Raw genomic sequence first — 10,173 nt, forward strand, 5'->3', positions numbered from 1 at the left:
AATGGCCCCTGGGGAGCACCGGAACCAAGAGTGGGAGCACCCTGCCCTCTGAATTATAGACGAGATTGTTTAAATCCTGCATTAACATGGGCTGAGCATGAATAATTCACACACCCTGTGCTTACATAGGGTTCTTGCGCATGTGCGCACACATTGCTCATCATAATCAAAGTAGGTCAATGCAACAGACTTGGCCGTAGAGTAGATGTGTGTGTGTGCGCATAGAGCTAGCTAGACACGAGCACTGCTTTTCTTAATCTTGTGTGTCATAACTAGCTTGGTATAAGCCAAGAGTAAAAGGGGTTGTATATTATTGGCATACACTGTTTGAACCATGGCTGAGTATAAATGGACAGGCATTATTCATGTAAGGTTAGATGCTTCCCCAATGCAGAACTACTGCAACTACAATGCAGTAGTTGTTACCTGGCTTAGAAGGGAGGGTATTTCTCCCCCTTAAACCTCTGAAGAGAGTCACAAAGACATGGACAGCTGTGAATTATTATTAATTTAATCAAACATTCACTAGTAAATGGTGCTGCTTCCTTCTCAAAGCAGAACACTAGCGTAGACTTGGGCCTGGCTGTTGTTAGTTTCCTCCTCTATCTCTGTTGGATCATTTGGTCTTCCTTTCTGAGCTCTGGTTTTACAAGAGAATTCTGAACATGGCTCTGGTGCCATCTGGAGGTAGGTTTCCATTCAACAATTGAAGAGGTATTGGATGAAGGCCAATTAAGGACACTGCCTTAGCCCGAAAGTGGGGAGGGGCAGCTGGTTTTGTATCAACAATGTATAGTCTCTCACCCTAAGATGTTTCTGGGGCTGTTTCAGAGGCCTGTTAGTGGAACTCTAGAGGTGTACAAAATTATGCCTGGTGTGGGGAATGTGGATAGGGGGACATTTTTCTCCCTCTCCCATAATACTAGAACCCAATGGGGTCATCCCATGAAGCTGATGGGTGGGAGATTCAGGACAGAAGGACTTCTTCACACAGCGTATAATTAAACTATGGAATTCACTACCACAAGATGTGGGGGTGGCCACCACTTTGGATGGCTTTAAAATGGGGTTGGATAAATTCCTGGAGGAGAGGGCTATCAATGGCTTCTAGTTCTGATGGCTGTGTGCTACCTCCAGTATCAGAGGCAGTAAGCGTGTATACACTAGTTGCTGGGGTGCATGGATGGGAGGGTGCTGTTGTACCATGTACTAGAATCTTCCCGCTGGCTGGGAACTTTGCTGTAGGGTTGGTGCTCCTTTTTTGTCCTTGCTGGAGGCATGTCAGGAGGATTAGGAGGCTTTAGACCCAGCAGACACAAGGGATTTCATTAGATTAAGGGGAAATCACGTTTCCTTACCAGGGCCTTGCTTCCTGCTTCGCTTGCGCAATCGTAATGGAGCTGCATTACACAGCTGCATAGGGGCAACTGCATAGTCTTTAATGGAAAACTAACCCTTCTCTCACTGCTCATAGCCCTGAATGGGACAGTGCCCTCTAGTGGGTGGTTTGTAGCGCAACTTCCGCTGTACACAGGAAATTACGAGATATTTCAGCAGAATCAGGATATCATTAGGTTTTTTTTAAAAATGGAATTACCAGGGGAAGTCACAGGAGATGTGCAGAAGGTTGCTGACGTTGTCAAATGGACCCGCAAACTTCTCCGGAGCGCACCTTATTTTGCTCGTGTGAAGTACCCCAAGGTTTCCTCTACAAGGTTAATATCTTTGTAGTTTCATCATCAATTCCACTGAAGTTCATGATGCCTTGTGGATGGCTGCCCTCTGCTTTAGACTGCTCCATCCTATTTGTGATGTCAAATGTAACATCTCTGTTTGAGAATGTCGAGATGCTCAGGTACAATCATAACAGACTAATGAACAAGCATATAAATACTATTTATTGTGGTTTTTCAACAGGCAAAGTAAGACAGGCAACAACAGCTATAACAATGAATAAAAAAGAATAAGAATGCATTCAGACCAAGCCACTACAGATTGGTTTGGCAGAATTACCCTTTTCAAAACCACCCAGGAGCACAATTTTGCTCCGAAACATGGATTACATGCCTTACTTTAAAGCAATATTATTATTTTTGCCACTGCTGAATTTTCAGTGGCAAATCGACCAGTACGACAGCAGGGGATGGAGTGTGGCTCCCAGTGGGATCTGGGTGCGCAGTGTGGTAGATCCCTGGAAGCTGCCCATTCCTGCTATTGAATATACTGTACCTTATGGCTAATATTAATCCCCCCTCAAGTTCTTTGGAATTCCATTCTTTGGGCTTCAATATCTTAGCCCAATAGAGGGGCATGTAGCACAGCACGTTATGTTTTATTTCACATCAGTAGATAGACCAAACTTAATGTGCTGTACTGATTGCACCCTTATAGGACTAAGATATTCCTTTAAAACCAAGTAGATGTATATTCAAAGATAGTATAAACCTAGATTGGGGAGGAGTGCGCCATTTGCTGCCATACCTCAGGCGGCAAAATGTTTTGGGCTTAAATGAGAATTGCTTTATCAAACCTATTTGACAGCATGGGCAGAAGATTGGAATATTGCTATTTCTTTCCGTCTTGGAGTACCTATGGTCTATAGCTCATTGTTTCTCACTGGGCATTAATGTGAAATAAATACATTCAACATTCTTTAAGTTACTTTCTTGTCTTTGCTACAGCACAGAGTATGGCTCTTTGTGCAATTATGCTATGCATCTCTTAAGGGGGTTCTCCTTAAGAATTGTGATTGAATTTACTCCATACTCCAGTGCAGGGCCCCAAGGACTGCATACAGCGTAGGGTGGTGGATTAGGGGGTGGACATGCCTCCGCCTATCCGCACGCACCTTCCAAACACCCACCCACATCTCAGCGCTGCTCCCCCAGTGATCCTGATCGCTCGGAGGGTGCAGTAAACTATGTATGGGAGGTGAAGTTAAAGACATTCACTCTCCCCAGTGATCCCAAGCTAGGTAACAAAGATAAAATAGAGAGGAGGAAAACCAGGTAAGCCACCTTGTGTTCCTTGCAAGAAGAAAAAAGCTGGGATATAAATATAATAAATAAAATACAATTGCTCTTCCCCTGCTCGAATAACAGTGAGAAAACAGCCACTTCTGGATTGGAATCACTGAGACAGGGACACGATTAAAGCCTTTCCGTCCCCCTCTGTGGTCCCGGGCCAGGTTGCTGTTTCCTGCTGCTGTTATCAGCACAGAGACAGCACTGTCCCACCCTCCAGCTGCTGGCTGATCAGCTGGGTGGTGGAGAAAAGGGGGCAGGGCGTTCCGGGGTCTCTGATGGCCACGCAGAGAGTGGCCAAGAACCACATGCAGACTCTGGGCTGTGGGTAGCCCATATGTGATTCAATGGTTTCTGCCCTGTGTGGGTTCTTTGATGTTTTCTCAGGTTTGTGCTCACACTAAAGCTTTTCCCACACTCCAGGCATTTATGTGGTTTCTCTCCTGTGTGAATTGTTTTGTGTGATGAAAGGTGTGATTTTTGACTAAAGCTCTTTCCACAATCCAGACATTTATATGGTTTCTCCCCTGTGTGAATTCTTTGATGTTTTCTTAGGTTTGTGCTCTCACTATAGCTCTTTCCACATTCTAAGCATTTGTATGGCTTCTCCCCCGTGTGGGTCCTTTGATGGTATGTGAGCCTTGTGCTCAAATTATAGCTCTTTCCACATTCCAAGCATTTGTATGGTTTCTCCCCAGTGTGGGTTCTTTGATGTTTACTGAGGTTTGTGCTCAAATTGAAACTCTTTCCACATTCCGAGCACGTATATGGTTTCTCCCCAGTGTGAATTCTTTGATGTTTACTGAGGTTTGTGCTCAAACTGAAACTTTTTCCGCATTCCGAGCACATATATGGTTTCTCCCCAGTGTGAATTCTTTCATGTTTACTAAGGTTTGTGCTCAAACTGAAACTTTTTCCGCATTCCGAGCACATATATGGTTTCTCCCCTGTATGAGTTTTTTGATGATATGTGAGTCTTGTGCTCAAACTGAAGCTCTTTCCGCACTCCAAACATTTATATGGTTTCTCCCCAGTGTGAGTTTTTTGATGTTTACTAAGGTTTGTGCTTGTTTTGAAGTTCTTTCCACACTCCAAGCACTTATACGGCTTTTCTGCTGTGTGAGTTCTTTGATGGTATATGAGGTTGGTGCTCATACTGAAGCTCTTCCCACACTCCAAGCATTTATATGGCTTCTCCCCTGTGTGAATTCTTTCATGTGAAGTAAGGTGTCCATTCTGACTGAAGCTTTTTCCACACTCCATGCATTTATATGGTTTCTCCCCTGTGTGAGTTCTTTGATGAGAAGCAAGGTCAGAACTCCTATGGAAGTTCATTCCACATTCCAAGCATTTATATGGTTTGTCCCCAGTGTGAGTTCTTTGATGGTACATAAGGCTTGTGCTCAAACTGAAGCTAATCCCACACTCCAAGCACTTATACGGTTTTTCTCCGGTGTGAGTTCTTTGATGGTAAGTGAGGTGTATGCTCACACAAAAGCTTTTTCCACACTCTAAGCATTTATATGGCTTTTCCCCTGTGTGAATTCTTTGATGAGAAGTGAGGCTTGTGCTCACACGAAAGCTCTTTCCACACTCCAAACATTTATATGGTTTCTCCCCTGTGTGGATTCTCTGATGAGAAATTAGGCTTGTGCTCAAACTGAAACTCTTCCCGCACTCCAAGCACTTATATGGTTTCTCCCCTGTATGAGTTTTCCGATGGTATGCAACACTTGCCCTTGAACTGAAACTCTTCCCACACTCCAGGCATTTATATGGTTTCTCTCCTATGTGGATTTTGAAATGAACTTTAAGATTTGATTTATAATTGAAATTTTTCCGACATACACAGCACTTGATCTTTTTATTTCTTTTATCTATTTTTTCTTGGACTGCGACTTCATTGTAAGCTCTGCTATGGGAACCAGGGTATTTGCCCCTTGTCTTCTGATTTCCTTCAGTTCTCCTTTTCTGTTCTTCCCTCTTTTTACATCTGCCTTTTTCTGGTTTTCCTTCATTCTCCATTTCCCACTTGTCATCTTCTGCAATGAAGACAAGACGTTGGTAAGAACCTGAGTGAGAAGGGGAACCTCAAATCAGTCAACAAACTCAAGTAAAAGTTGTGACAACTGGAAAGACCTATGTTTGGATCTGCCTTCCTTGAGAGGAAGAGTTCCGCTTATGGAAAGTCCTTCTTCCCAATTTTTGGGATACCACCACACCACACCACACCTTACTCTCCCAACCCTGTGTAGCATTTTGCGGGGGGGGGGGGTCTGGAGGGGCAGCTTTGGGAAGGAGGGGGCAGGAAAGTTCACTGCTGCAAGTGCAGTTAATCCAGTTTAAACCTGGATTCAACACAAAAATGGAAGACAGATCCTCTCTTGCCTTTAACAGCTTCTGTTGACTGGCATTAACTGACAGCTGATGTGACGAGTGAGGCAACCTGGATAACCTGTTGCAAACTACCAGTAGCTGGGTGGACATAGAGAGCAGAGGGTCAGGCTGTGTCTGTCCCACTTTTCAGACCAATAGAAGGGTCCACTGGTGTAGTCAACGGAAATTCAATCCACCGAGCAATTCCCTACTTTCGAGAGTGTGTACGTGGTGTTGCATTCTCAATGGAAAACAGGGATTCCATTAGTGTACATGACACAATCCCAGGGCTTAACAGTATCCATGCCTGAACCAACAGAATGGGTGTGAGCGTACAGATGGGTTTCACCATTGCTGGTGAAATCAACATTTTCACAGTTGCAGTTTCCAGACTAACCCCAAGGAAAACTCTGCATAGAGTGCATTGCAGTGACATGATGTTGATCAACTTGTTGTTTTCATCTACATAAATAAAAGGAAGTGTTTGTTTTTATGGCCTGGATGGACTTGAAAACTGTTTGTTATGAAAGTTTTAGGATTTGTTCTACTTCTATCACCGATGGTTTTAAGCACAGTTAAAATTTCGACCACTATCTTGAGCCAAAAAGGCGTATCAATTTTTAAAAAAGATATACTACTTCAAGACCATTTGGTTGATTTCAAACAAATCTCCCATCATGATTCAGCACCCATGAAGCTGATTGGTGGGAGATTCAGGACAAATAAAAGGAAGGACGTCTTCACACAGCGCATAGTTAAATTATGGAATTCACTACCACAAGATGTAGTGATGGCCACCAAGTTGGATGGTTTTAAAAGGGGGTTGGATAAATTCCTGGAGGAGAAGACTACCAATGGCTACTAGCCCTCATGGTTATGTGCTACCTCCAGTATCCGAAGCAGTAAGCCTGCCGTGCACCACTTGCTGGGGAACATGGGTTGGAGGGTGCTGTTGCACCATGTCCTGCTTTGTTGGTCCCTGCTCGACAGCTGGTTGGCCACTGTATGAACAGAGTGCTGGACTAGACGGACCCTCAGTCTGATCCAGCAGGGCTCTTCTTATGTTCTTAACAGGTATTATCAACCAGGGAAAGAAAGAGGCTTACCGAGAGAGGCCACAATTTGGCAGTTCTCCTCCATGGTTTGCCTATGCAGAGCTCTCTGGTCAGGATCTAGCAGAGCCCATTCCTCTTCAGAGAAATACACAGCAACCTCTTCAAGGGTCACCAGATTCTGGAAGGGAAGGAAACCACATTTCCTCCTCAGAGATAACATAAAGGAAGTTCAAGTAATACCCGAAAGGGTAGTTATGGTGAAGGAACTGGGTATTATTTGCAGGTTTAAAAACTTTGTGAGTGACACCCACAGCCTTCTTAGTGGGCGTCTTACAGATGCGAAGAGGAGAGGGATTTGTTCGGGTCCTTGGAGGTGAGCAAGGGACACAGGCAGGCAAGCAGACCCTGTCTGTTTCCTCAGTGAACTTTCTCCCTACCCGATCTGGTTGCATAGAAGCAGTTTCATCTCCACCATGAAGGAACGACTGAGTATGTATTGCTGGCATCACTCCATTACCTGCGCGAGACAAAGGTTGGGGAAAGCCGGTAGCATAAGCTTATCTCAGATATTAAAGAATGCGTGTCTAAATACTCACAGGTGTTACAAAATGTCTTATCTGTCATACGCATTTTGGATGTTGATCTACCCATTTTAGATTTCAGTTGTGTGAAAACTCCACTTCTCCCATCTGGGTTCTTGGCCATACATTGAAGTGCTGGTTTCCATGTATAAAGTCTTCAGCTGTATTCACATTTCTCGCGGGAATGGAGAACGCATAGGGGTAAGCAGGGACAGGCATTTAGCCTCACCCCCAAAATTGCACTGCTTCTCCCCTCACCCTGCCACGTTTGGCTTAATTTCTGAAATGCAAGGGGATGCAGCTCAGTAGCGGAGCAGCCGTTTGGCAATCAAAGCATCCCTTCTTCAATTCCCGTATTGCCAGGTAGGGCTAGGAAGGAATCTTGCCAGAAACCCCGAGGAGTTGCTGTCAATCTGTGTCGACGTTACTGTGCCAGGTGGACCACTGGTCCAACATGAAAAAAGGCAGTTTCCTAGGTTTGTATGCCCAGTAGTTGCAGAGGCTCCCTGCCCGGGTTCTAAATCATGTGGGGAGCCACCACAAGTACAAAAGGCTCCCTGCTTCAGATGTTGTTTGTATACTGCCCCATAGCCGAAGCTCTCTGGGCAGTTCACATAAGATAAAACACTTAAAAACAATATGCAAAGATTAAAAACCACAAAAACAAGGAAATACATATACATTTGAAACCACTATAACAACCTTAAAAACGATGAGCCAAAAAAACAGACACAGGGTCATTACATACTGCTAAATGCCTGGGAGAAGGGAAAAGTACTGACGTGGCGCCGAAAAGATGACAATGTCGGCGCCAGGCGGACCTCGTCAGGGAGCTTGTTCCACAGTTGGGGGGCCACCACAGAGAAGGCCCCTCTCTCTTGTTGCCACCTTCCGAGCTTCCCTCGGAGTAGGCACTCAGAGGAGGACCTTAGATGTCGAACGTAGTGTTTGGGTAGTGTTCGTTATGTTGAATTGGTGACAGGAAAAGCAGTACAACTTTGGGGGCAGGGCTAAACACGCAGCCCCGCTGCATTTTTCAAAATGCTTACCCTCTCCACACAAGTCACGTGCGCGTAGGGCTTTCAAGTGTTGAAAATTAACACACTGATACCATATGGGACAAATTTGAGAACAAGTGTTAGATTATGAGATGCCATTAGACCCAACTGTTATGTTATTAGGATATTTGAAAGAGGTTGTGTTAAGTAAGCATCAGGAGTTAGCATGGAATTTATTTACAGCAGTCAAAATATTAATAGCCACCAAAAGGGAGAAACAACGAAGTACCCACTGGTTATTTAAAATATGGGGAATTGGGATATTGGTAAATATAAGACAAATTAAGGAATGGTGAGATTTAAAGATTAGAAGCATGGTTAAAACAGGATTAAATTTAAACATGCTGATAGTAATTAAACAGTATTTGTAGTTTTTTTTTTTTTTTAACCATTATGCAGAAACACTAGCCACATCACTAAGTGTATGTACTGGAATATTTACCACTCTTGTAAAATGTTACTGGACTTACAAAATTTACCAATATATATTTCTGTTTTTATAAAATGATATTTAAATGAAGGGGGAAAATTAACACTGGAAAACCAGCTGAAGACAAATATTCCTCCCCCCACCCCCGGAAAAACTCAGAGGAACATAAAAACAGCCTGTGTATTTCTTTCACAATCAATAGAGGGAGACTAAATATGCCCCATTAATGCTTACCCTGCAAGCTGGCACCTTCATCCTCCTCCTGCTTCACCTCCCTTTCCAGGGGACTCTTTCCAGTGCCGGAGGGAGCCGTTTCTGCCTCAGGGAAATGAATGCTCACTTCTGCAAATTGCTCCTGCTCCTGAACCAGCAATGAGGACCCAGGATATGGAATGGGGAGAAAGATTTTAAAAGGAAAAATAGAGGCAAAAGCTTTAGGGGCATGCAACATCCATCCTAGGATGATTTCCAGAAAGAGCTGGGCAATTAGTAGACAATTTTAGGCTATCTTCCCTCACCTTTATGAGCCCTTGGAATTATCGGGACAAAATGCTCTCACCTGCCGCTCTTTCTGTATCTTGTCCTCTGTCTGACTCAAGAGGAAACCTTCAGCCAGAGACACTGCCTGGGAACTGGTCTCCGCTCCACATTCGCGGACCCAGTTCACTATCTCTGGTGGAAGGACAGTCAGGAACTGCTCCAGGATCACCAAGTCCAGCATCTGATTCTTTGTATGTTGCTCTGGCTTCAGCCATTGACAGCAAAGATCGTAGAGCTTGTTGCAAATCTCGCGGGGGCCCTCAGCCTCCTGGTAGTGAAATTCCCGGAAGCGCTGGTGCTGCACATTTGAGCTGACAGTGGTCTCATCCAGAATCTTCTGCCTGGTTCTTTCCAAGGATTCCGTGCTATTTTCATTCTTGATGATTTCTGTGCCTCTTCCTTGGTCAGGACTGGCTGAGTCTTGCTCATCCATCTTTGATTTGTGCTCCAAGGGTGCCTCCAAAAGGGGTAGATGATTGCTTTCCTCTTTCAGTTTCTGTCTCAAGCAAAGATGGCTCTAACTGGTGGTGCAACCAAGTCCTGAAAAGCCAATTCACCATTCTGTAAGTGCATTATTATACTATTAAGTTAGGAAGATTATTCCAAAGTTTACTCCTAGAAGGAAAGGCAGGTGATTCTAAAATGAACTACAGGGTGTGGGAAGGTACCTTTGCCTGAACCCCATAAATTTAAATCTTCAATCTTGATGAAGATCTGAAAAGGCAGTATTATCCCCACCCCTATAATCTTTTCATATTCACTTCTCTGCACCCAATTTTCCAGCCTTCTGTTCAGCCCATCTATTCTTCCCCCTCTTTCCTCCTTCAACCTGCTCTCCTTGACCCCTTCTGCTGCTGCCATACTCTTTGTAAACCTCACTTACCCTAAACTACTTTGAAACTGGTGTAAATTAAGGCTGTTGCTTCATGAAAAAACCTTAGTTCATTAGCCCACTATATATTAATAAATTACATTCACATAAAAACTACATTTCGGTTGTTAGACTTTAATTACTAAAACTAAAACAAAACAAGGTATTTTTTCACAGCATCTGATATTTGTTATACTGCTCCTATGCAAGGGGGTTGTATTCTTCTCGCAGCTAAAACC

The 10,173-nt window shown here is 44.0% G+C and overlaps 2 protein-coding genes across 2 annotated transcripts; both read right to left on the minus strand.

Annotated features, from left to right (window-relative positions):
* Nucleotides 1–3,234: 3,234 nt before the first annotated feature.
* Nucleotides 3,235–8,877, minus strand: LOC134409660 (zinc finger protein 883-like). The gene is made up of 4 exons (XM_063142509.1): nucleotides 8,758–8,877; nucleotides 6,892–6,971; nucleotides 6,506–6,632; nucleotides 3,235–5,065 (listed from the first exon to the last, which is right to left on the minus strand). The coding sequence occupies exons 2-4, from the start codon at nucleotides 6,958–6,960 to the stop codon at nucleotides 3,255–3,257; spliced, it is 2,007 nt and encodes a 668-aa protein (XP_062998579.1). The 5' UTR covers nucleotides 6,961–6,971; nucleotides 8,758–8,877; the 3' UTR covers nucleotides 3,235–3,254.
* LOC134409746 (zinc finger protein 213-like) lies at nucleotides 6,960–9,597 on the minus strand. The gene is made up of 2 exons (XM_063142645.1): nucleotides 9,083–9,597; nucleotides 6,960–6,971 (listed from the first exon to the last, which is right to left on the minus strand). The coding sequence occupies exons 1-2, from the start codon at nucleotides 9,494–9,496 to the stop codon at nucleotides 6,960–6,962; spliced, it is 426 nt and encodes a 141-aa protein (XP_062998715.1). The 5' UTR covers nucleotides 9,497–9,597.
* Between the last annotated feature and the right edge of the window lie 576 nt (nucleotides 9,598–10,173).

Source organism: Elgaria multicarinata, chromosome 16 (genome assembly GCF_023053635.1).
Source record: "Elgaria multicarinata webbii isolate HBS135686 ecotype San Diego chromosome 16, rElgMul1.1.pri, whole genome shotgun sequence".
In the NCBI taxonomy this organism is placed as follows: Eukaryota; Metazoa; Chordata; class Lepidosauria; order Squamata; family Anguidae; genus Elgaria; species Elgaria multicarinata.

What these genes read in the sequence shown, in the direction of transcription:
- LOC134409660 (XM_063142509.1), bottom strand. Translation starts at nt 6,960, where the DNA reads ATGCCAGCAATACATACTCAGTCGTTCCTTCATGGTGGAGATGAAACT. An exon ending in CTTCTATGCAACCAGATCGG is followed by an intron (nt 6,633 to 6,891) that starts GTAGGGAGAAAG and finishes CTTCCCTTCCAG; the next exon opens with AATCTGGTGACCCTTGAAGA. An exon ending in CCAAATTGTGGCCTCTCTCG is followed by an intron (nt 5,066 to 6,505) that starts GTAAGCCTCTTT and finishes TCTTCATTGCAG; the next exon opens with AAGATGACAAGTGGGAAATG.
- LOC134409746 (XM_063142645.1), bottom strand. Translation starts at nt 9,496, where the DNA reads ATGGATGAGCAAGACTCAGCCAGTCCTGACCAAGGAAGAGGCACAGAA.